We start from the raw sequence: 26,942 nt of genomic DNA on the forward strand, positions 1-26,942 counted from the left end.
AAGGGAAACTACCCAAACAACAGACACTTGGGGCACCTGGGTTACCCAGCCGCTTAAACATCCAGCTCTTGATTTTGGCTCAAGTCACGCTCCCAGAGTCATGAAGTCGAGTCCCACATCGGGCTCTGAAGTGAGCACGGAGCCTACTTGAGATATTCCTTCCCTCTCTCCTCTCTCTCTCTCTCCCTCTCCCTCCCTCCCTCCCTCCCCTCTCCACTCTCTCTCCCCCAGCCCTGTTGCTTACTTGTGTGCTCTCCCCCTGAATAATAAATAAGTTTAAAAAAGTATATTTGAAAAAGAAGAACTTAAAGATAATGTTCTGTAAAATTCTATAAAAAATGTTCAAAAAAATAAAGATAAGGCATTTCCATTAAAATTAGAAATAAGATGAAAATGCTCATCATTACTTTTATTCATTTTGGAGGCATTAGCTAATGTAGTAAGGTAGAAAAATGAAAACAGTGAAAATAAAGAATCATTTGCAGATATGAATGCTTAGAAAATCTAGGAAACTTACCTAGAAAACTAGTTCAGTTCATGAGAATTTGGTGAAGTAAGTGTTTGGACAGAGACAGTCTAAAAAATTTTTTTAGCTATGTTAAATGCAAAACAGTTTGAATAGAAATTGGAGGTGAATATGGGCCAGAGATCCTATTCAAAATGATGAGCAATTGTTTTTTTTTAAGCCTTAATTTTAATACCAGTGTAGTTTACAGATTATTATATTGGTTTCAGGTGTACAATATAGTGATTCAACAATTCTACCTATTCCTCAGTGCTCAGCAAGATAAGGGTCCTCTTAATCCCCTTCTGCTACTTCACCCATCCCCCCCACCTCTTCTCTGGTAACCATCGGTTTGTTCTCCGTAGCTAACCGTCTGGTTTTTGGTTTGTCTCTTTTTTCATTGTTCATTTGTTTTCTTTTGTTTCTTAAATTCCACTTGTGAGTGAAATCATATGGTATTGGTCTTTCTCATACTGAGTTATTTTCCTTAGCGTGGTCCTCTAGCTCCGTCCATGTCATTACAAATTGCAATGTTTCGTTCCTTTTTATGGCTGAGTAACATCCCATTGTGCACACCACCTCTTCTTTATGCAGTCTTTAATCAGCAGACACTTGTGCTGCTTCCCTGGCTTGCTTATTCTAAATAATATTGCCATAAACATTGGGGTGCGTGGATTCCTTTGAATTACTGTTCTGTTCTTTGGGTAAATATCTGGTAATGCATTTGTTGGATCATAAGGTAGTTACATTTTAGCTTTTATGGGAACCTCAATGCTGTTGTCCGTAGTGGCTGCACCAGTTTGCATTCCCACCAACAGTGCATGAGTGTTCTTTTTCTCTACATCCTCATCAAGACCTGGTGTTGCTTGTATTTTTGATTTTAGCCCTTCTGACAGGTGTGAGGTGATGTCACATTGTGGCTTTGATTTGCATTTGCCTGATGATGTTGTGCATCTTTTCATGTGTCTCTTGGCCATCTGATCTGGATGTCTTCTTTTGGAGAATATCTGGGGGCGCCTGGGTGGCTAGGTCGGTTAAGCACCCGACTTTGGCTGAGGTCATGATCTCATGGTTCGTGAGTTTGAGCCCCACATTGTGCTCTCTGATGTGCGCTCAGGGCCCACTTCAGATCCTCTCTCCTCCTCTCTCTGCCTCACTTGCACCTGTGTGCCCTCTCTTTCTCTCATTCTCTCTCTCTCTCAAAAATAAATAAAAACTTTAAAAATGTGTTACATTCCTAGCAAATACATTAGCATGCTTTAAAAAAACATAGTAGATTAACACATTTTGTATGTTATATGTGTTATATACTGTATTTTTTTAAGTTTATTTATTTTGAGAGAGAAAGCACACAGCAGGGTAGGGGCAGAGAGAGGTGAGAGAGAGAGAATCCCAAGCAGGCTCCACAGAGCCTGACACAGGGTTCAAACTCATAAACTGTGAGATCATGACCTAAATGGAAATCAAATTGGAAACTTAATTGACTGAGCCACCCAGGCGCCCCGGCTCCGGTTCTTATTTTGGGTACCTTTGGGCAAGCAATGGTACCTATGTCTCCTTTCTCTCTCTCTTCCGGAAATATGGAACAGTTCACAAATTTGCATGTCATCCTTGCACAGGGGCCATGCGAATCTTCTCTGTCGTTCCAATTTCAGTATGTGTGCTCCCGAAGCCAACACTGCGTCACGTCTGTTAACTTTGTTCCACTTATGAACTACGGGTGATCATAGTACCTGTAGATTGTTGCTTCGATGAAATGGGAAGGCGCACTAAAATATCTAGTAGGCATTGAATTATAGCCCTTATAGGCATGGATGGAAGTCGATCTTGCTCACCGATGTATCCTGGATCTCAGCAATTGCTCGCATTTTCCTCCCTCCCCTACAGAGGGCGTAACTGCTTCCACAGGGGTTGGCTCACATGCCTCTATTCCTGTTCTCTTTGGAAGGTTCTAATAGAAGACTGCATTCCAGTACTGAAGAGGTACGCCAAAGAAGGAAGAGAGTTTGATTATGTGATTAATGATTTGACAGCTGTTCCAATCTCCACATCTCCAGAAGAAGGTAGATTCTGTTTTTTGTTTTCTAACTAAGACAGTGTTTGTGAAAATGTTTTTCTTGGTACCTTGTGAGAATGAAAGGCTCTCAGTAACTTCCTTTATTTCTTCAAGGTAGTTAAACTGCGGTTCACAGTGGAAAGATAGCTGGATTTGGCTTTGGTCATATCCTGTTCTGTCACTAAATGAGCACATTTACTCAGTCATTTGAGAGAAACAAATAAAATGACTCCGTAATCACGTTATTGAGAAATTAGCTCATTTGGTAATTTATGAACATGTGATTTAAAAAAATTTTTTTTAATGTTTATTATTTTGAGAGAGAGAGAGAGAGTGCAAGTGGGGGCCGGACAGAGAGAGAGAGAGACACAGAATCTGAAGCAGGCTCCAGGCTCTGAGCTGTCAGCACAGAGCCCGACACGGGGCTCGAACCCACAGACTGCCAGTTCATGACCTGAGCCGAAGTCGGACACTTAACCTACTGAGCCAGCTAGGCTCCCGTACATAATATGAAGTTTAACCTGTACTCGGACAAACTGGTGACCTTTCTAAGTAACACCAGCGACTACTCCCCTTCAACCCACACACTCTAAATCACTGCTGGTTTGGCATGTCAGTGTAGCGGTTTTTTCTATAACCTTGGCCCTCCTGCTGAGTTTGCAGACTGGGTCCCCACCTGACGACTCTTATTGTTTCTCAGGATGTTGCTTCTTTAAAGCTATTGTCTTTTAGATTTCATTCACTGCCTTTCTGTCTAATCTTTACTGGTACTGTGGGAGTGCTTGCTTTGGCAGCACATATAGTAATCTTTATTGGTGCAGTGAGAGCAATGCTAAGCACGGGGACTTTTGCTTTTGACTTTGCTCGAGTATATGCACGTGTGTGCAAGACACGCCAAAATGACAGTACATTTTCTCGAATAAAGTTCTTGAATGTGGAATCTTAAGCTCTTACCTACTTCTTTCTTTTGTTGGCATTGTTGAATATTAATGTGAATATTTGACATTAGATATTTCTGGTGCATGCAAACCCATATTTATATAATTTAATTTTTTTAATATCCAGATTCTACATGGGAGTTTCTCAGACTGATTCTTGACCTCTCAATGAAAGTACTGAAACCGGATGGGAAATATTTTACACAGGTAAATGCTTAACTCTTTTTTCCCAAAACTCTCAATAAGAATTTTTATATTTTGAAATTTGCATGCATATGACTGAAATTTATACCTGTTAAGGGTAGAACATCATAACTGCATTCTTTTCTTTCAAACACTGCGTTTGTAGACAGCTGACCTGTCCTGTCCGGAATTAATGAGTTCTCTTGTGTCCTTCCTTTTATTGCCCACTGTCCTGACTGATCAGCCTTGGGCTGTGGCTGTAGTACCAGCTCCTGCCACCAGATGGAGACACAGATTGTGATTTTATTTTTTGTTTCTTTTTTTGTTTTAATTTCTCTCTCCTCATCCTCTAGATTCTTCATTGGAAAGCCAATTTATCAACACAAAGTTTAATAAACTGCTTTGACTGTAGTATGGGCTCCTGCCACCAGATGGAAGCAAATTGGTTTTTTTCCCATTCTCTAGGAGATTCTTAAATTTAAAAGATAGTTTGTTCACATCTCTTGTTATGTAAAATAAATATACATATATATGTATGTGTGTGTGTGTGTGTGTGTGTGTGTGTGTATATATATATATATATATATATATATATAAAACCTACTAAATTCCTGAAGAAAATTCTGAATATGACCACAAAAGGAGCTAAGTACTGATCGAGTTTCTTCACTTGGTACACCAGTCCCTTGATTCATAAGCAGAAAATAAGCACTTATCTAGGCAGTGTTGCAGTCTGGTCCCTGTAATTCTTAAGTGTTTTCAGGAGACCTCCCCCACTCCTTTAACAAGCAATAGCATATTTAAATGTCAGAAGCTAGTAAAAAGGTCTTAAGTTGATTCTCCCAAGGAGGCCTTTTAATGCTCGCCCCAGGCAGTTGTTGGGATCTGAGGTTATAATGCTGAAGACAACTAAGAGACACCTTGAATTAGTCTTCAGCCCATCCTGTTTTCCTTTTCTTTCCCTTGCATGTAAATCCCACTCCCCTCCATGGTGATTAATCTTAGACCTTGAACTTGGTGAAAGTGTTGGGAAGCTTCTAGGGAAAGAAACAGACAACTGTATATGAATGGAACTTTTTTTTGCCTGATATTTAGAGAAAAAAAAATTTTTTTAACACATTCTACACTTGACTCAAATTTTTTAATGTTTATTTTTGAGAGAGAGAGAAAAACAGAGTGCAGATGTGGGGGGCGGGGGGACAGAGAGAGAGGGACACACAGAACCGGAAGTAGGTTCCAGGCTCTGAGCTGTCAGCACAGAGCCTGACGCAGGGCTCGAACTCAAGATCTGGGAGATAGTGACCTGAGCCGAAGTCGGACGCTTAACCAACTAAGCCACGCAGGTGCCCCTAGACTTGACAATTTAAAGCAGAGGTTTGCAAACTACCAGCCAGATCTCACGTACTACTTATTCTGGCAACGTTTTTTTGGCAAACAGCCACACCAGTTCATGATGTTTCACCCTTAGCTGCCCTCATGCTATGGAGGCAGCGCTGAGCAGTTGTGATGGGGACTGTGTGACCTTCACGGGCTAAACTATTTTCTGTCTGGTCCTTTACAGAAGAAGTTTTCAGACCAGTGCTTTATAAAAGCATACGATGAAGCCTGGTCAAAGTTGTCTTATTTTTGTGAGAGCAACCCAAATTCAATGATTTAGGTTTTTTCATGAGTAGCTAGTTCTCAAGCTGAGCTCATGGATACAATTTGGTTCTCATGCTTCTGCAAACAGAAGTCTCTTGCAGCTTAAGTTGGGGGGAAATGTCAGGTCCTGGGGTTTTTCACCAGAAGACACTGGAAATAATTTGGATCCAGTGAAAACGAGTCACTTCGTGGCACACAACAGGCAGAGTTAGGAAGACAGTGTGACTGTTCCCTTTGTGGTATCTGCCTGATGGACCGCAGTCTCGGGGCGCCGCTGCCTCAGTGCAGGAGAGTAAAAGAGATGCTCGCTGAACAGAGCACCACAGCTGCTTTGTCAATATTAGTGACCCAGGCTTTGATAATTGGCCTTTGCCAACCAACTTTTATCAAAAATCACATATGCCCAGGGCTATCCAAAAGATATATAAGGACATGTTTCCTGTACCTGCATTCATTACAGTTGGAAATGCAGGGTGATCTCCTTTTTAATACCCTGGGATCACATGGTACTTGGGGTGGTTGAATGTACCACACGGTGAGATTCATACAAACTAGGAGAGTGCAGGCCTTGGAAGAAGCAGTAGTTGAGTCAAGAGCACAGGTTTTGATTCAGGATGTCCTGATGCAGTTACCATAATGTACTATTTATTTTCAATTTTTGAAGTTTATTTTTTGGAGAAGGAGAGTGGGAGAGCGAGCAGTGGAGGGGCAGAGAGGGAGAGCGAGAATTCCAAGCAGAGTCCGTTCTGACAGCACAGACTGATGCGGGACTCGAACTCACAAACCATGAAATCATTACCTGAGCCGAGATCAAGAGTTAGATGCTTAACTGACTGAGCCACCCAGGTGCCCCTGTAGTACTTTCTCCAAACTGCCATGTGATAATGCTCAGGAGGTACTCTTGATTCTCGCCTGACCCCTTACCTGAGCATGTAGCTGAGAACTGAAGTGTAAAAATGTAATGAGAATATTGTTTGGCCTCTTAGTGATTGACAAAAACTAAATGTCCTGCCTGAAATTGCTTGTGTCACAGTAGCAAATTCTTGATGTCACTGGTAATCACCGTGGCTGCATGGAGGCAGCATAGTTAGTGCCACAGAACCGGGGAAGGCTGTGGAAATGGAGTGGGTGGGAATTGAGCTGGCTGTGGTGGGCCAGGGGAATTTAATTTTTTCTTTTCTTTGTCTTTATTTAATTTTTTTATTTATTAATTAGTTTATTACCAAGTTGGTTTCCATATAACACCCAGTGCTCTTCCCCACACGTGCCCCTCACCATGCCCATCACCCCCTACCACTTCCCCCCTTCGTCTTCAGCCCTCAGTTTGTTCTCAGTATTCAAGAGTCTCTCATGATTTGCCTCCCTCCCTCTCCCCAACTCGTTTCCTCCCCTTTCCCCTTCCCACGGTCTCCTATTAGGTTTCTCCTGTTAGACCTATGAGTGACAACATATGGTATCTGTCCTTCCCTGCCTGACTTATTTCGCTTAGCATGACACCCTCGAGGTCCATCCACTTTCCTACAAATGGCCAGATGTCATTCTTTCTCATTGCCATGTAGTACTCCATTGTGTATATAGACCATATCTTCTTGATCCACTCATCAGGTGATGGACATTTAGGCCCTTTCCATTCAATCCAGGAAAGATTTGCTTTCAAGAGACCAGGGACGTGAGCACCTTCCCTTCTCTTCCCCACTCTCCATTAAACAAACAAAACTCTCGAGGTTCTTTGATACATACAAACTTATGTATGTGGTATTCATTTAAGTTATGCAGAATACTAACCCCTCCTTGAGTCGTGGACATGACTAGTACCCTTGACATATCTACATTACTCCCTAAATGCCTATCCAGGTAGCCCGTCTTTAGTGTTACTCTTTTTTATTCCTGTACTTTTTCTTTCTTAAGTAAATTCACTGCCCAATGTGGGGCTTCAACTCAAAACCCCAAGAGCAAGAATCACATGCTCTGACTGAGACAGCCAGGTGCTCACCTGTACTTTTTTTATACATGTTTCATACATGAGTGATTTCCTAAGTCATTATATTGTTCAGCTTGCTTTTCAATTTGCTAAGAATGATGTTATTAAGGATGCATTCTTCTGTACTTGTAATTTTTTTTACATTACAAAAATCATATGAACTGTCAAATTTGAAAGATAAAAACAATATAGAAATCTAGAGTCAAAAAGTGTGTGTCACGTACTCACACCTAACATGGGGCAAGGAGAACTTTTAGAACCAAACTACTGAATAGGGATTTGCCTCTTAGGATGTCCCCCTGCCCCTGATTATTCCCTTCTCATCCTTAAGAGGTATTTAGTTCTCTGCTATTAGGTTTTTGTTCTGCGTCTCCAATATGTCTGTCCTTTGTCCTTCCTTTTTTCTTGTTCCATTGACGCATTTTATTTGCATGTATGCACTACATGGCTAGAAAAGGTATCCCAGGACTTTTCCTTGCTGTGTATTTTCATCTTGCTCCTTCACAGTCCATGATGATGCCAGCTACAGTTGCCAGTCCAATGAAATTGAACTGGTAGATGGGAGCAGATTATTCTGCCATTTTTCTAGATCTTTGAGTTGTACATCAGGTCCGGTCACTCCACACTTGTTGAACCTTCCTGCGAGGTCACAACATTTTCCCCAGCTCTGTGACGTCCGTGATTTCAGATTTGGCAATGTCACCATGCTTCATCTCCCAGTTAGAGACTGGACCATGATTTTGGAGCATGGCCTAGTGCCAGGTGTTTGCCTCTCTCTTTGGCATTGTTGCTGCTCTTGAGAGCATCCGCCAAGATATTCATGTGCACGGTTACGGTGGCACTGAAAAAAACCACTATGTCTTTCTTAAGACAAGAAAAAAAAATGTATTTCCATTTAAATAGGAAAGTAAAATGTGTCACATTACTTTTTTGGGGTAGGTCTTCATTTGTGGTGAGGTCCCCCCCCCCTTTTTAACTGCTTTTTGACGATGTTGGGGAAGAACAAATTGAAACTTTCCTATTTCCTTACCACCTTCTCGGTCACAAGTTCCTCCATATGCCTTCAGTAAAGAGAGTCTGGTGTCAATTTTAAGATGGCAAGAAAAAGCATTGAACTGTGCACCTAGGTGGCATTTCCATTCTATAGCTTCCCCAGCGGTGACATGTTCTAAAAACATCCAGCGGTGTTTTCTATTTGTGAATCTTAAATTACATGTGTGGTGTTTATATACTCTCATAGTGAACTTGATGTTGAAACCAAATTATATACTGGTGAAGGGCACATTGGCCAAGCCCCGCTGCAGGACCCTAGATGATGGGTTACTAAACAGGCGTGCGCTGAAAGAAGACGCCATGCTGAGCGAGTGTGCTAAGTGAAAACTGCCGAGGCCCACTTGCCTGTGGCTGGTTGGGTGGTTTCGAAATGCCTTTCTCAGGGATGCTTACCTCACAAAATGCCTTCATCTGTGAATAATTTTCTTTTTACATTGTACTTGGCTATCCTAAGGCAAATTGATAGTGAAGTTTTTAAGAAGAAATGGAATCAGCACATCTATTCAGTAGTCTTCAGTCTGTTAAGAACTTGATAGGTTAAAAGGAAACAGATGGTATTAAGTATCCATTATGAAAAACCACAATTAGGGAAATTGAGCTAAAATGATTTAAAAAACCCTATTCCTGACCTGTTGAATGAAAATCTCTTGTGATTCATATGCACATTAAAGATTAGAAGCACTGCTCTAGGAGTGCCTGGCTGACTAAGTAGGTGGGTTGTGAGTTCAAGTCCCATGTTGGGTGTAGAGATTACTTTAAAAAAAAAAAAAAAGAAAGAAAGAAAGAAAAGCGCTGCTGCAGAACTAGGCAGATCCTGCATTCTTTCAGTAGCTCTTCTCTGTTCTTGGCCAGCATCTGATTCATCCTTTTTTTCCTTCATGGTCACAGTGACTCCTGCAGCTTCCAATGTCACATCTAGCTTATATGCTGGAACTAAGTGGAGGAGGTGGGTGGCCCTGCTTATGCTTGATTGTCCAGAAGCCTAGACATTCCCGGGAGCCCCCAGCAGAGTCCACTGCATCTCACCGGCCGCCTCTAGCTGCTGGGGAGGCTGCACAGGTGGTGGCAACGAGGGGAGGAAAGTTAGAACAGCGAAGTCCAGAGAAAATGTCATTTAAGGAGTGGAACTGTGGGATATCCTCAGTGTACATATTGTAAATAAACGTCTGTTCCCTTAGGCCTCAAAATCACATGTTTGGGGGAAAGCATGGAGGTATGAATATGGTTCTTTGTCAACATCTTAGATTCTTATGAAGGTGGTAGTTTTAAGCCATTCTGGAAATCAAGAACATTATTTTTCTGATGTTTCATTTTCAATACATTGATGACTAGTGGAAAAACATTTTGAATAGCTTATGTATATGAATCTTTGCTAATTGCTCGGTGTTGATACAGTGACCGTGTTACTAATGAGAAATTGGTGTCCCTGCTTTTTGTCGCTTCGTTCTCTGAATCCTGTCAATACTTGGTAAATGAGGTAGAAGGACAATGAGCTCTTGGGTCTGTAAGCAGAATTGAATGCAGTTGGTCAGAGTACGGAAGCCTTATCTCATTTTCAAAGAGGAACTTTCAGCTAAAGCTAAAATTGTTTTCATTTATTAGTGACCTTCAAATGAATGAGAGCCTTCAGGAAGACTCAGGAATCCCATTGTTTGTTTTTTGTCTTTGATTTAGGGCAACTGTGTCAATTTGACGGAAGCCTTGTCGCTCTATGAAGAACAACTCGGGCGCCTGTATTGTCCTGTGGAATTCTCCAAGGAGATCGTCTGTGTTCCTTCGTACTTGGAATTGTATCCTTGGACCATAACACTATGTTGTCAGATCAGAGTACCCAAGTAAATCCCACTTCAGTTCAACACTAGAAATCCCAATGATAAATGGAATTAGCTCTATACTGTATAAGGCCATGGTCTTCAGACATGGCTGTACATTGGAATTCCCTGAAGCTTTAAAATACTACTGATTCCTCTGTCCCACCCTCAGATCCTACTGATTAAGCAGCGCTGGTTCTTAAAGGCTGTTCCCAGAACTGCAGCATCCCCTGGGGACAGGTTAGAGTACAGATCCTCAAGCCCCACGCTGTCCTCCTGCTCTGGCAGAGGCTGGCACAGGCCTGGTGACCTGCCATAACCAGTTCGCTGGGAGATTGTGCTGTGTGTTAAGCTTCAGAAGTCCTGGTCTAAAATACCACCTGAAGGGCGCCTGGGTGGCTCAGTTCATTAAGCGTCTGACTTTTGCTCCTGTCATGCATGATCTTGCAGTTTGTGAGTTTGAGCCCCACATCGGGTCTGTGCTGACAGCTCAGCCTGGAGCCTGCTTCAGATGTCTCCCTCTCTGCCCCTTTCCTGCTGCTCATACTCTGTGTGTCTCTCTCTCAAAAAAAGTACTACCTGAGCTGTAGCTGGCAAAAAGACTGAATATGCTAAGTATACTTTTTTTTAAATTTATTTTGAAAGAGAGACCGTATCCGCAGGGTGGGGAGCAGCAGAGAGAGGGGAAAGAGAGAATCACAAGCAGGCCTTTGTCAGCACAGAGCCCGATGCAGGCCCAGACCCCACGAACCATGAGATCCTGATCTGAGCCGAAATCAAGAGTTAGATGCTTAACCCTCTGAGCCACCCAGGCACCCCTCTATTTTTTTTATATTAAAACCATCCTACTTTAATATTAGTTTCTGTGCTTCACTGGATTCTGATTTGCAGTAGAAACCAAGAGCTAAAAATAATGCTGAGGACTGCAAAGCTAATATTGGTGTTCTTCATTAGTTCCACCTTGTAAAGTTAGCCCAGAGAAATAAAAGAGCCCAGAGAAGAGGCAGAATGAGAGCATTATCACTGGAAATTTAAAATGCGTTTCCTCCTAAAAGGGAGACTTCTAGTCTCCAGATAAAAAGCTTCCTTATCTGAGGTGGCCAAGTCCAGTTTCCTGTAACAGCATTGCTGTCCAGAGAGATCCTGTGACCACCGCTGACCGGCAGTGAGGTCCTTGCCCGCAAACCCTGGCGGCCTCCGACAGAGACACCGGCTCTAAGAAACCCCTGGCTTCCCCTGGAAGGAGGGGAGCTCTCTGTGTGTGCTGGGCAGCCATTTTCTTTCTGTGGGAATCCGTGGTGCCTCTCCCCTGACCAGGCATCCACCTTCATCAGGCTTTCCTCCTGAAGCACTTTTTATAGTCAAATGTTTATATATTGAGAGATCTTAGAGATCAGTTGATAACATTTGGACAAAGGGCTTCTGCCCTCTGGCTCCCCTCCATCCTTCTGCCTGTTTCTCCTTCTCTTTCTCCCTCCCTCCACATTTTCCCACCCCTCTTTCCCCCGGGGCCTCCCGCACTCCCCCACCACCCTCCAGTCTCTCACCTTCTCACCCTTATCATATTAATCCCCTAACATATCTTTAAGACCTGGGAGGCAGTAGCGTTACCTGAGGGAATATTTGTAAGCCGTTAGCCTTCTCTCTGCTTTGCTCCCTGCTCCTCCCACTCCTCCCCACCGGTGTCCCAGTCACAGGTGGTAGGTATGCAGACTGTTCAAGTGGCCTTGTTAAGAGACCCTGATTGTCATCACTGCAACACTTTACACCATTAAACTTGCATCCATCTTCCAGTTTGTAGGCCAGCAAACAGATTCTAAATGCTGTCTGGTCTTCTTTGAATTATTTGCGCTTATTCCTTGACCCCTGTCCAGGTGGGTGTTTTACACTGTTTGGAAGAAAGCTCACCCTTGAAGATCGTTGGCCCCACTCACGGGTGCTGACCTTCATACGCTGTACATGACATCGAAAGGAGTCAGGCAATTGATTGTGAATTCCTTCAAGTTTTCTTTTCTTCTTAATTATTATTTTTAATTTAAAAAAAGCAAATGGAAAATGTATATTTTGGTGAGCTAGGGTGTTATATTTTTTGAGTCAGCTGAAGGATGATTAGACAGCACAGCGAAGGCTGCTAAATGCACTGAACCCCTAGAATGTGATTTTTGTTACTTTCATGTGTGTGGGCTTTTTGTTTTTGTTTTGGTAGACTTCAAATTTGGTTGTTTGGAGGAATGAACATCATTGTTTTTGTTCTGGAGGGAAGTTCTTGATGGTGTTTCTTTCCCAGAAAATTGACTTAGTTATTAAAATTTCATACTTATAAGGAGTTAAAAAATGAATAGCAATGCTTTGATTAAAATTATAAATGAGAAATTTTCTGTGTTTGTCGTTTTATTTCAGCCAGGTCCCGGCTTTCTCACTGCTGGTCTCACAGAACAAAGGTGTCTCCTGGTCTTTTTTTAGTTCTTTTCTATCACTTAGTGCCATTTATCTCTTTATAACAGGATGGCCTTAGGGCCTTTTTTGAACAGTAGTAATGACTTCATTTACTGCCCTGGTAAATGATACACAAGCTATTATATTCACCAGTTCTTCATTATAAAATTGACCTGAGGACAGGAAAAGACTTGCCCTTACTGAAAAGTTGACAATCGGAAGCTTATTTCTATTCCCATTCTTACTGGTGTGTTAAATGTGGAAATACAGATCAGTTTGGATTGCTGCCGTGAAACTTTTGAAGAAGGTGTTTAGATGCACGGACAGATGGTAGTTTGTAGAGGCCGCAAGGAGAGCGGCGTGAACTCAGCTAAGGAAGTGCAGGGAGCTCACAGTTTGTATAGTGTGTTTGTGGACTTGGACTTGGATTATTAGACTTCAATGGTGGTTCTCTTCTTTTTATAACAATTTTTTTATCAAGGCATGAGTTCATTTATGGTGAACTTACAGTAAGCAAAGCATTAATAATTGAAATACTCAGTGTGTGTTTTGAGAAAATTAGTGTCAACCCAGAACATGCCTCCCAAGTTAGGTTTCTTTAACAGATACTTTTTTTTTTAATAGTTATGTTGTTTTTATTTTTTTTTATTTTATTTTTAAGTTACATCTATGCCCAATGTGGGGCTTGAACTCATAACCCTGAGATCAAGAGTCACATGGAGCCAGCCAGGTACCCCTGTAATAGCTGATTCTTTAAAAAATGAGTGCATGCCTACTTTTATTTTTGACTGGATTGGCATGGAGAAGAAACAATAATGGAATAAAGGAGAGTTTGTAACGTTGGAAGCAAACTGGCTTCCAGCAAATGTTTCTCTTGTGCATTGAGTTTCTAAAAAAAGCACTGGTAAGGCATTGACAATCCTACCTACCCCCTCAAATTCTTCTGTAATGTTTTCAAAGGCTTTGTATTTGCATACTGTGTGAGATTAAAAATGGTGGTATTATTACCATTAGAACACCATTTGGCTTAACAGAATTGGATTTTTTGCATTACAGAAAAGAAACCAAGTCTATCTGCTCTCTGGATATAGTGTTACTAATAAGTCGGCAAAGCTTTATACTTCAAGGCCAGCTTGGTGCAGAGGCTAAACCCCATGATGAGTCAGATGACACCGGTGTCCTGCCGAGAGCGGAGTCAGAACCGAGCCAGACCAGGCTGTGGCAGACTTCAGAGATACACTCGGGAGATACACTCGGGAGAGGGAAAGCGGGATGGGGTAGGAGGCGGAAGGAAAGGAGATTGTGACTTGGGCGTGATTAATGGTAGATTTGGACCCTACTCGTTTCTTTGTATTGGAGAAAGGATGATGCCTGCTAGTTTTTGAACATCTTTGCAATTGTTGAAAATGAAACTTGCACACTAAACTCATAGCCAAAACCAACCTCTACTTTAGCTGCATTTTAAGGAAATACAGTAAGATCTAAGTTATTTTACGTTAATGGCTGTTGTGTTTTATATAATGTATGTAATCTAAAAGACTACTGTTGTATCGTACAACCACTCTAATTAAAGACAAATACTGGCTGAGTAATCCGAATTCCATTCAACACATTAGCAGATATCAAGAATTGGTTTATTTTATTGTATTTTTAATGTTTGTCTATTTGAGAGAGAGAAAGAGCGAGCCAGGAGGGGTGGGGGAGAGAGAATCCCAAGCAGGCTCCATGCCATCTACATAGAGCCTAACATGCGCTTTGGGCCCACAAACTGTGAGATTCTGTCCTGAAGTGAAAGAGGCTGAGTCAGAGGCTTAACCGACTGAGCCACACAGGCACCCCTGGTTTATTTTTAAAATTGCTGCTTTCTCCTAAAAATGTGATTGAGTATTTAAAACCCTTGATTAATGGTGAGCCAAAGGAAGGCTGGGTTAACGGTGTTTTTCCTCTGCACAAGCAGTACTGATGTCAAAATAAAAATGTGCCTTCCACTTGCCGCGCAGTGGAATCGTCACCTTGGTTGCTTTAACTACTGTAAGTTTCAGTGGTCTCAGATTGATGGATATTGTTCTGTTCCCATGGCTCCCGTACTGTGGTGAAGGGTGTATGAGATGGGGACCCCAGAGCAGTGCTGCTCGAAGCGCGGTCCTTCAACCAGTTCTTTGTTCTCTGAGGACTCTGTTTACTTGAGCCCAACTTCTTGTTCCAGGCAAAACCTCAGTGAAGGAAGCCATATGCTGATTTACACGGTAGCTGTCCTTCCTCCCCAGCTTGGAATAACACTGTTCCAGAGGCTGGTTGGACAGCATTGTTTGATAGGAGTTGTTATGTGGTCATCAAGAGACACTTAACCTTTTTCTGTCTCCTTTTGCTAAGTGCCTTTGTGCTAAATAATCTTTTATATTGCTATACTTTGGGCTAGTGTACCACTTTTATTTACATTATCTTGCCCACTTTTTTAAACGTTTTTGAGAGTGCCAGAGTGAGTGGGAGAGGGGCAGAGAGAGAAGGATAAAGGATCCCAAGCAGGCTCTGCGCTGCTGGCGGGGCTTGACACGGGGCTTGAATCCATGAACGGGAGATCATGACCTGGGCTGAAACCAAGAGTCAGACGCTTAACCAACTCAGCCACCCAGGCGCCCCTGTCTTGCTTTGTTTTAAAATAACTTTGTGAATTCAGTGTTAATATTACTGAGTAGGCAGCAGTCAACGTTTTTTTTTTTTTCAATGTGCCCTGGGGGAGGGGCGGGTCCCTTAGCTAGTCACAATTTGAATCTAGGTTCCAGCATTCTGAATTGGCTACCTATAAGCCTGTGACAGCAGTTCTTAACCCTTTTTTTGTGCCTTGAACTCCTTTGGCAGTTTGGTTAAACCTCTGAGCCCCTCCTCAGAAACCTGGTTTTTAATACATGAAGTAGATATGATTACAAGGAAACAAGAGATACTGTCTTTTAAAAATTTATGACTTAATATTTGTGCTTTAATAGCTTGTTACATAGCTGAATGTAGTGGTGGATCAGATACCATGATTTCGGGGTTGTAATGAACATAAATATTTATAAGATCTGCAGCAACTGAAATGTGGTTAAGAATCTGATTCCTCTGGTTGACAGTTGTAGGTACTGCCAGTACTCATATGGTTTGTCACCTACGTTCATGCTTAAAGGAAGTACTGAATTTCAATCCGAGGTTAGTGAAAATAAAGATAGAACTGTTTTCCGGTTCGAGTTTAGGGACACACAGTTGTGTTCATAGGCCCCAGTTGAAGAACCTTCCATTGTTTGATTGTATTTAGGTGGGAGGGAAGGGTAGCTGGGTCCCTTCACCCTGCTGTCAGAACCTCAGATGAATGCTGGCAGGTCGGTCCTTCTTGGCCAGAGCCATTGAAAATCTCAATTACTTAGTGCAGTCATTCCACTGATTTCTGCTTTACTCATTATTTCAAACATGAGAAATAGAACATGGGCAAGAAATAACCCAATGCATTTGGAAAGCGATTTGAATACCCTTGAATGGGATTTCCCTGGGAAATCAGATGGTAAATGTGACTGGACAGGTACGCATACCTCCAGTATCTGGGGGTCTTGGAGGCACCCTGGCCAGCTCACGAATGCAGACGCCAGCCCCCAGGCAGCAGCTAATGACGCGTGGTCATTTTCAGCGAGCAATTTCTTGATGATGAAGTATTAGGGAACAGGCTGCATCTGTGCTGCTTTGCTCAGGAATGTAGCAGAATAAGTCGGGGGCTCTCCCTGGGAAAGCAAATTTAACAAGCCAGGTCTCTTTTAACAGATGCCCTCTGATATCCAAAGAGGGAAGCCTGCAGGGTTGTCGTCCCCGCCCCCGCCCCCCCATTGCCTGGAGATGAAAACCCAGGATTGTAAAGACAGGCAAGGGGCAGGGCTCTTACAGATGGGGGCTTTGCCTCTGGTTGTTAGTATTGTTCCTGATAGGATGATGATTATGTTGGTATTTAGGTTAGGTTCTCACTAACTGATTCTGACAGCTCAGAGTTCGTTGCGGAAGGACAGTAATGCTCCTTGGGCTACGTTCTGTGGCCTCTACTTTCTAGACAACTCTGCCTTTGCCTGCGTTCGGTTGTGGGAGTTACATTTGACAGCCCGAAACTCCTCGTCCTTCCTCCCGGTGCTAAGGGGGAAGCGCTCGTCGCATGGGCCCTTCACACTCATTTCTGTTTTTTTCTCATCATGTTAAATATTCTTCGTTATGTATTGTCTGCATATTTTTAATGTTTAATGTTTGAAGAGACAGTGTCTCCTGGTGAGAAAAAATACACCAGAGGATGGATTTTGACTGCCATGTAAGAGCTGGAGGTCTTTAACTGCTATGCGGCCCAGGAAGCAAGATCTTCAGCCCGGGTGTGGTTGACAGATGGCTAGAATGTAAGCTCCAGCCGCCACAACCTGGTCCCTGTTGGTCACGTTGAACACTGTGCATATAGTAGGTATTACAAGGTTAAAGTGCACCATAAAAGGGAATTCTTAGAATTGCACTTTCCAAGTGGGACATGTGGGAAATAGGCTAGTGTTCAAGGAGAAAAGCAGTCAGAGGTAAAGGGAGAAGTTCTTGTATCTTCATGCATCGAAGGAGCAAGGGTAAAGTCCGAACATGGGTGAAAGTGCTCTGTTATAAAAGGGGTAATTTCTCTAGGGCTTGTGTATTTTGGGTTCCTTCTCAGTGACCCGGAGGGCCAAAGAAGAGCAGAAACTCAGGAAGCTGTAGAGCATTCAGACCATAAAACTGGAATGGCGTGAGAATCTGTGGCCATTTTGGTGTTAGCCATTTCTGTGAGTTTTCCCTCGGTTCCCCCCCCCCCCCCCGTTTGTTTGTGGTCCACCGTCAACTTCATCACTCTTTAATGACTCCATCCTTGGTGATTACTTACCCACTGGGTGGAATTCTTGCACCAGACCTCCACTTGGGTCCGTGGCTTGGTTCTAGTGCCAGTCTGTAGAGACCAGGCAGCAAGGCCACAAGGCTTGAGCCTGGCCCTTGGCTTCCATTGGATAAATCAGGAAGGGTTTGTACACTAAAATAGTTAAGCATGGTAATGAATTATAAACCAGTGGAAAACATTGGAAGTCATGAGGGTATATGGAACACAAATGCATAAATAAGTGGGAAGACATATACAGACAGATAAGGTATTTACCATGGAAAGCTGAGTGCCAACTAAGTGTTGTGAGTGCTGGAGTTGGAAAATAAGCATTTTGTAATCTTCACATGGAAGACTGAATCAGGCAAGCGTCACCGTCTGATGTAAAGTCTTGGGGAAAATTTGTCAAGGAGCCTGTGAACAGGGCTATATAGTGTCTCCCAGAGATGGTTTATGAGTTGTGTAGAAGTTTCCTATTGTGGCTCGAACAGATTACCGCAAATTAAGTTCCTTACAGTGACAAATTTATCATCTTACAGTTCTGGAGATCAAAAGTCTGAAACTAGTCCTTTTTTTAAATGTTTGTTTATTTTGAGAGAGAGCATGTGTGTAAATTGGGGAGGGGCAGAAAGAGAGAGGGAGAGAGAGAATCCCAAGCAGCCTCCAGCCGCTTTACTTCGAGTAAAATAAAATCTGGGGAAAAAAACAGTAAGAAAGTGATGGTCTTGGCACAGTTGGTCTCCTGTCTGCCTGATGGACGTGACACTAAGACTTTTGGACATAGAATCAAACACCTAAGAGAAACAAGGGTCAAAGGATCCCCAGAAGCATCTGCTGCTTTTACCGTGTAGTACAGGAGCCTGTGAAATGCAGTGTTGGTGACGCAGACATTCTAATGGAGAAATTGTGTTTGAGGCTTTTTGCCTGTCACTGCACGGTACCTGCCTGGGGCCACACAGGACACGGGGAAGAGCAGCAAGAGGAAGAGGATGTCTTAGAGGCTTAGAGGCAAAAGGCCTCTGGTGAAGGAGATCTTGCTACGAAGACCCCTCCTTTCGTTGCTGTGAGATGTTTGTTTCTGAGTTTCTGCTAAGAGGCTGCAGGGCGTGAAGAGGTTTATTTTTCTTTCCCCGCATATGTGACAGAAGGGAGGAATGGAGGGTGAGAGTGGGCCTGGAGCCTGAAGTGGGCCAAGAGCCCTGTATTGTCATATTTTAGATTTGAAAATAGGATCACATTAAAAAGCTGTGTAATTAGTTTTACAGGAAAACTGGCTGAGGACTTTAAAAGGTTCAGCCGGAACAGTGGCTGTCCTGTTATGTAGAAGTAGGAAGAGAAAAGCGAGGGCAGCGCTTCTCGACTTGAGTGCACATTAGGATTACCTGATTTTATGCCCTTAAAAGTCAGCAGGTCTGGGGCAGAGCCCAGGAGTCTGCAGTTCTCACAGTCCAATCTGCTAATGGCGGCGCTGCGAGTGTGCGCTCCGGGTTCTAAGCAGTGCTGAGCTAGAGTGCTGCTGAGTGCAAACTCAGATGGGTAACATTGTGGGAGAACACAGGGAGCTGTTGGCACGGCCCACTGATGAAGAGAAATGTTTTAAATATCAACTTACTGTTACTGGTAGCCTCAAAAGCAATAGATGTTGCCGTAGTAATTGCTAAAGTGACTTTCATCTGATTTCCAAGGGTTAGAAATGTTCTGGATTTTGTTAAAAAGGCAATTAGGTAAGCCATTATTTGGGGCTCAATTTTAACCTCCCAACACTCCCCAAACCAAAAGGCTTTACACCCGCAGCATATGAAAAATCAGCAATGGATGGAAGCCATTTGGTGGAGACTTCGAAGCAATGAACAGTGTCAATTTTCAAGTCCTCCTCCTGATTCTGAAAGGAAATGGAGGCCACATTCAGTGTGCAGACATTGTCTTGACAGATAGAAGGTTCTAAACACAAGGGTAAGGGATTATACCTCTTAGTCAACCAGACCTGCAACTTACTGAAGCCTGGATTGTGCTTTGATTTCATGGTTTTAGGTTAAGTTTGTTTATTTCTGTGGAGAATATAACCAGATCACATTTCGGTTTGACATTGGGTTTTTTGCAGGTTTATTCAAAATGGAAAGAATGATCAGGGGGCAGATTAGAGGTTACATGATTCAGTTTCTGATATACTAACAGCTTTCTGTAGCACTTATTGGCCGCTCTGGCCACAGCAGCGCTGTGTAGGGGGCCATAGAAAAAAGACGATGTTTGGGATCTGTTCAGGACATTGTACAGAGGAAGAAAACCTGTGGGCAGCCTCTTCAGTGGCAAAGAAACACAGGCGCAAAGCAACAGGGCGCACCGTGAGGGCTTCAGGAGGTGAAAGCGCACGGGACTGAGTATAAGGCTTAGTAGGGTGAAGGCTATAAACAGAACACATAGGTTTTAGTTAAGGGATGGGTAGGGATGGCGGTGATTTATGCAAATGGTTACAGACACCAAATGTTTAGAAGAAGACAGCAAAGCCTAGTATTTATCCCAGCTACAGCTGTGCAAAAAGAGTAACTCAGATTTTCCTTAACCAAGGACCATTAGGCCCTTGCGGTCTTTTTTTTTTTTTTTTTTTTCAAAAAAAAATTTTAAACATTTATTCATTTTTGAGAGACAGAGGTGAACAGGGGAGGGTGGAAGAGAGAGGGTGACAGAATCCGAAGCAGGCTCCAGGATCTGAGCTGTCAGCAAAGAACCCGACGTGGAGCTCAAACTCACAGACTGCGAGATCATGACCTGAGCCAAAGTTGAACGCTCAAGCGACTGAGCCACCCAGGTGCCCCAGGCCCTTGCGGTCTTACTCTCCCCCACCCGAAAGGCGCCTGGGATGATGTTGTGGTTGAATTGTGTAATTGTGTCCCCTGCAAAAGATGTTCAAGTCCCAATCCCCAGTACCTGTGAATGTGATCTTGTTTGGAAATAGGGTCTGTGCAGATGATCAAGTTAAGAGGAGTCATCTGGGTGGGCCCTCATCTGATGTGACTGGTATCCTTACAAAAGGGCACATTTCAACCCAGAAACGTACATTGTGGAGAAAGGAGAACACTATTCTACAAGCCAAGGAAGGCCTAAGGAGAAAGGCCTGGGAAGACTCTCCCTTGCAGCCCTCAGAAGGACCCAGCCCTTCCAACAGCTTGATCTCAGAGTTAAAGTCTCCAGAACGGTGAGATAATACATTCCTGTTGTTGAAGCCAGCCAGACTGTGGTTCTTTGTTACATTGATCCCAGGTAACTAATACACGTGCTCTTCAAAATAAGGAGATGGCAAAGGAGGAGGGCTTCTTACGTATTCATCAGCTGTTACTGCCCTAAGACTGCCTGCTAGCAAACTTCACATTTCAATAACTTCTAGCAAAGAGTGTTGATGTGGGTACCTGTCTAGTCTCTCTTTCATGTCAGTCGCTGTCCGGTTGGTCAACGCACATTGGGTAGCCAAGCCCAAAGCTGGGAGGCAAGGAAGTGCGCTCCAGCAGCACGAAGCCAGAACAGTAATTCAGCCTACCACATTTGACTTCAGAATTGAATATGAAATCCAAGGGGTGCTTAATGCCCCTGGTCAGAACTCATGGTGTTTAAGGAAATGGGAAAACGTCTTTTTCAGAGACAGCAGCACAGATTGTCCACCGAGACTGAAAATCTGTGAAGACTGAACCTTAAAAGCCTATATTGCGCTTTGAATGAAGCAGTGGACAGATGACCTCTTATTAGCAAAGAGATGGTCATATCTTGAAGGAAGTAAGCAAAACATGAACAGATGCCTCACAGGGTCAAATAGTACTGTGAATTGTAAAGATCTACTACGTTGGTAGGAGATGCCAAAGTCTGGCTTCCTGGGACATTATTCGGGAAACTTAGGAAAGATGCCGTTTGGCAAACATTTTCTTGGTAATTAGGGAGCCTGAAACACAAGACTGAATTTTCTTTTGCACATGGAAGTCAAGGCAGCATTGTTTCTTCACTTCTTGCTTTTAGTACTAGCATCAGGACTGGCTTGAGAAACCATTATAAATTTCCAGACGTAAAAGTCAATAGTGCTAATACATGTTTAGTGATACTACGATTTACTCCTCACGTTCAGGACAAGGAATGCTGATTCCTGCAAATACTCTTTAGTCGTGGGATGCAGTGAAGGTGCAGAGCGTAGGCTCGGCCCAGACCGCTGGCTTCCCATCCTGCCTCTGCCATCTCCTGCCTCTGGGACGATGGCCCACTTTGGGGCATCTGTAAAATAGGAACAATAACAGCAACTCTGTCGTAGCCCATTCGAGCTTCTAGAACGGAATACCATAGACTGGGTGGCTTGTAAAAAGAAGTTTATTTCTCACAGTAGCAACGGCTGGGAAGTCCATGATCAAGATGCTTGGTGGATTCAGTGTTGGTGATAGCCAGCTTCCTGGTTCATAGATGGCACTCTTCTTTCTGCGTCCATATAGTTGGAGGTCAAGGAGCTCTCTGTGGCCTCTTTTGTAAGAGTACTAATCCTGTTCATGAGGGCTGCCCTCTATGACCTTGTCACCTTCCACATGCCCCCTTTCCTAATACTGTCACTACTGTCACATTTTTTTTAAATTTCAGAGTTGGAGGGGGGGTGGACAGAGAGAGAGGAGGACAGAGGAGCCAAAGCAGACTCTGTGCTGAGAGCAGACAGCCTGAGATGGGGCTGGAAGTCACAAACTTGCAAGATTGTGACCTGAGCCGAAGTTGGACACTTAACTGACTGAGCCACCCAGGCACCCTGGGGGATGTTAGGATTTCAGTATATGAACTTGAAGCAACACAAGCGTTCAATCCATAGCAACTTTCCTCTGGATCATTGTGAGGCTTGGATTGGTGCCTGGCACAGAGTAAGGGCTCAAATGTTAGCTTTTATTATTTACCAGCAAATATCAAGTTTCAAAAATGAGTTATGTAAAATCAGAATGTATCCCACTGCAGCCAAACTGTCAAGTATTTTGGGCTGCTGCTGCCTTTAAAAGAAACCACGTGGTGGAATGTTACAGAATATTGGGTGCTGTGACCTCACCAGGCTTTGTATTTGCCAAAAACAGTTATTTAGACTTGGTTTTACTTCATTTTTAAAAACCCACTGTAATTCTCCATAATGCTCATTTTTCTCTCTCTCTAATTTCTCCACACATCTTCAAGGTAAGTGGCTTTATTAAATGATAATTAAATGGGGGCAGTAAAGGGGTTAGACATTTTTGACATGTCCTGAGAGGACTTATTTATGTAAAGCAGATTTGGATGATGTTCTATTTGTGTGTCAAAATTGGTTAGGGTTAGATATTAGTGTTATTATATAAACTTTTGGAGAGTAGGGACCATGCTCTAAAGATCTTCACATCCCCAGAGTTTAGCAGGTGCCACAGTACCTGGTAAAGAGAATCAAAATATAAATGATCTAAGAAGATTCTATGGAATGTAAATCATCAAAAAGATACCATATCTGCTAGCTTGGATGTGAAAGACCCAGTAATGTACAAAAGACGTAGCAAGCGATTCAGGTTAACAGTAAGAGTGACTAATTTATGTTTCAACTTGATTAGTATGAAGAAATGAACAACCCCCAAAAAGAAATGACCAGCTTTTTCTTTCATGGAACAAATGCATTTAATGCAGCCAAAATCCATAGACCATCAAAATTTGGAGGACTAATGTCAGCATCCTCATGGAAGAATCAGAATGCTACAATAACGTTACTAGGAAAAAAGCAATGGAGAAGTTGGAAAATACATTATTGTGAGTTTCTGTTATGTGCCAAAGAACTCCTTTAAAAACATCACCCCTTTAAAACGCTGCCTGTGAAGGGCTAATAGACAAAATCCTCAGAAGTTAGAAAGGTGCTGGCGACATTTATCAGATGATACCTACAAGTCTCCCTTAACTATCTGCTACCTCCACTACTTGGTTTCTGGCCTTTAAATTTACAAATCATTTAGAAATGGCACCTCAGCACCTGGAGGTAGACTCATTTAAAAACAAACAAACATCTCTTCCAGTATCTTCTCACATGGTTGCTTCTTTAGACTTCGACTTTATTAGATGTTGCCAAATTGCTTCCCAAGGTGGAAATTTAGATCAAGTACCAATTTACACATTTATGACAGGATATCAGAGTTGAAGTTGCTCCATTTCCAACATCTGGTATTTTTAGTTTAAAAAATTTTTACTGGCCTGGAGGTGTGAAATGGTAATTGTTTAAATTTTCATTTACCTGATTACTAATGAGGTTGAGCACAGTTTTATAAGTTAATTGGCTAGCCAGTGTTCTTTTTTGGAAAAATGCCTGTCTTCTGTCCATGTGGCCATTGTGCTTTTATTTTCTTATTGATCTATTGTATTTACATGTTGAGAATAATCTCTGTTGCTTATTTTTCAATGTTTACTTATATTTGAGAGAGAGTGCGTCAGACAGACAGAGACAGAGCATGAGTAGGGGAGGGGCAGAGAGAGAAGGAGACACAGAATCCGAAGCAGGCTCCAGGCTCTGAGCTGTCAGCACAGAGCCCGACGTGGGGCCTGAACTCATGAGCCTTGAAACCATGTCCTGGGTCAAAGTCAGATGCTTAACTGACTGAGCCCCCCAGGCGCCCCGATTCTGTGTTGCTTGTATTGTTAGGAGTAGCTACTCCCAATCTACCGTTAAGAAATCTTTTTAAGTTGCACCTTTTTAAAAAAAAAATACATTTTGTAATCATCAGAAGACTAGCTTTGGTCATGCTTTATCTTTTCATTTATTCATGGTATTTTTTGATGCACATGGGTTTTTTATTTTTTAAATCATTTTTTAAGTTTATTTATTTGTTTGTTTATTTTCAGAGAGAGAGAGAGGAGAGAGAGAAGAGAGGGGGACAGAGAACGGGAGAAAGAATCCCAAGCAGGCTCTGCACTGTCAGCACAGAGCCAGCTCAAACTCAAAAACGGTGAGATTAAGACCTATTTATTAGTCGATTTCCCTTATGGCTTGTGTTTATTGGTCTTGTTTTAGAAACTTTTCCCTAGCCTGATCATACACACACACACACACACACACACACACAATCTGCCATGTTTTGAACTTTTGCTTTTTATAATTCTTTCACTTACCTGGCATCTTTTTTTTTTTTTTTTTTTTTTTTTTTTTTTTTTTTTTTGGTAGGAGCGAAGAAAGGTGTTTTGGGTTTTTTTGTTTTGTTTTGTTTTTGGTATGCTATGAGTTGTGAGGGTATTTTGTTCCATTGTGATCACCACTTGTCCCAGTGCCCTTGATTAGACTGTCCATTCATTAACTAATCATTTGAAATGCCTTTGTTGTCCTACATTAAGTTATTCTTTTATTCATGGGCCTGTTTCTGAGTCCAGCAGCTTTTTTGGACTTTGAGAAAGTGATATTTGATGGGGCTGTGCCAAAAATGTACTTTTTTTTTAATATTTTTTTTAATGTTTTATTTATTTTTGATACAGAGAGAGACAGAGCATGAGAGGGGGAGGGGCAGAGAGAGAAGGAGACACAGAACTGGAAGCAGGCTCCAGGCTCTGAGCTAGCTGTCAGCACAGAGCCCGACGCGGGGCTCGAACCCACGACTGTGAGATCTGACCTGAGCCGAAGCCGGATGCCCAACCGACTGAGCCACCCAGGCGCCCCGCAAAAATGTACTTTAAAAAAGATACACAGATGGCCACAGAATGCCAATGGATTGTATTTTATTCTAGAATATTACAAAAAGGAAAAGGTGTTGATCACAGACGAAATTATTTTTTCTGATGGTCCACTATATAATTTCCTTATTTTTAATTTTTTAGTTTTTGAGAGAGCAGGCACAAGTGAGGGAAAAGGAGGGAGAGAATCTTAAACAGGCTCCACATGTAGTGCAGAGCCCGACATGGAGCTTGATCTCACCACTGTGAGACCATGACCTGAGCCAAAATTGAGTTGGATGCTTAACTGACTCAGCCACTCAGGGGCGCCAATTCATTTTTAAACATTAAATTTAGGATGGCTAAATTGAATGAGCCTGAGCCTGAGCCGTTCTGTCAGCATAAAGCCTGCTTATGATTCTCTTTTTCCCTCTCTAGTGTCCCCTTCCCCATGCTCTCTCTCAATAAACAAACTTCTGAAAGACACATTAAATTTAAACACTTAAATTAACAGCTAAATTGTGTGGGATCATTATCATAGGGTATACAACTGCATTATAACAAATTACTGAAGATGCTGTGCATAAAACATTTTTTCAAATGTGGTAGTTATATCTAAGTTTATTAAGTTTGTGGGTAAAGTAGTTCAGCATGTGAAATCGACCAAAAAAAAAAAAGAGCTCTATCTTGGGAACAATTCAAGTGCTGGTAACTGTGTTAAACCGGGACCCACATACCACCTTAAAAAAGAAACATTACTTAGTTTTTTAAAGACCACAAAGTTGTGCTTAGGTAAGCAATGAAATCCATGTGGTCATCTGTCTTTCTTCATACTTTATAACTCATTTATTCCCCAAAGCGGTGACAGCCAGCTCAGTGTTTGAACACATTTAACACAAGATTGCCGAATAGCAGGACAGCGTCAGCTGCCGTATTGCATCGCTCCCCTGCTCCAACCCCGTGCAGAACGATTCCCTTCTAAGCATTTCCAGGATCTGATGTCTTTAATTTCACCTCTAAAAAACAACCTTGTATTAAGTGCAATGTTGTATAATTACTCAAAGCATAGTCGATCTAGTCTCCTGGTGATTATAAAATGTAATTAAAATGAATTGTATCTTAGAAAAGATTTCACAAGGGCACGCCTTGTCAGTCTCGTCTTTGTTCTGGGGGTTCTCTGTCGTACTCTAGCCAGTGGGATTTGAATGGAATCATCCAGGATCTTATAGCTACCCTTTCTCACTCTTAGATTCTAAACCTTATAGTGGTAGCACACTGGCGTAATTCGCTACCACGGGGAACTGATTCTGACATTCTTTATGCCCGAGTAACTCAACACTATAAAGTTCGTGAGGGCAAAACGATAAATCATTTGTTTGCTCAATAACACTAAGGCTGCTGATGTGTCAGGCCCGGGTGGGGACACTGAACATATCAAGGTGACCAAGGCCCTCAGACATGTCCCCCAATCTTCCTGGGGAGACTAACAGACAAAACAGCGGGCTGGTGTCTCCTGATCCAGCATGGTGTGCCCCATGGACATTTGAAACAATACAGGTAACAATCTAAAAGAGTCAAAAAGGGACAGAGGACGGAGGGAGGGACTGGTTTTTAGTCCTCGAGCGGAAACTCTGATGGCTAGGTGGCAGATGCAGTGAACGGATAGCTATATATTTTCCAGGTTCCTGTTTTTTTTCTTTTTTTATTCATCCTCACTTCAGATAGAAATGTTTAAGGGAAACCAGGGAAGGCCTGCCAGGAACATAGCAATTTGGTTTTCCAAGATCATTATATTTA

At 42.5% G+C, this 26,942-nt stretch overlaps 1 protein-coding gene and 1 non-coding gene across 3 annotated transcripts in view; one reads left to right on the top strand and one right to left on the bottom strand.

The window, feature by feature from the left end:
- Positions 1-12,541, top strand: part of SMS (spermine synthase) — a 56,050-nt gene extending 43,509 nt beyond the window's left edge. For both annotated transcript variants that reach the window (XM_029929530.1, XM_029929529.1), the window contains 4 exons: positions 2,454-2,568; positions 3,627-3,706; positions 10,032-10,147; positions 12,043-12,541. In XM_029929530.1, the coding sequence (XP_029785390.1) occupies positions 2,454-2,568; positions 3,627-3,706; positions 10,032-10,147; positions 12,043-12,082 (351 nt within the window). In that variant the 3' untranslated portion in view covers positions 12,083-12,541. The remainder of the gene's footprint in view (positions 1-2,453; positions 2,569-3,626; positions 3,707-10,031; positions 10,148-12,042) is intronic.
- On the bottom strand, positions 2,080-2,184 carry LOC115284463. Its single transcript, XR_003905216.1, has one exon. It is a non-coding gene; the product is annotated as a U6 spliceosomal RNA (small nuclear RNA).
- Positions 12,542-26,942: the final 14,401 nt, after the last annotated feature.

Source organism: Suricata suricatta, chromosome X (genome assembly GCF_006229205.1).
Source record: "Suricata suricatta isolate VVHF042 chromosome X, meerkat_22Aug2017_6uvM2_HiC, whole genome shotgun sequence".
Taxonomy (NCBI): Eukaryota; Metazoa; Chordata; class Mammalia; order Carnivora; family Herpestidae; genus Suricata; species Suricata suricatta.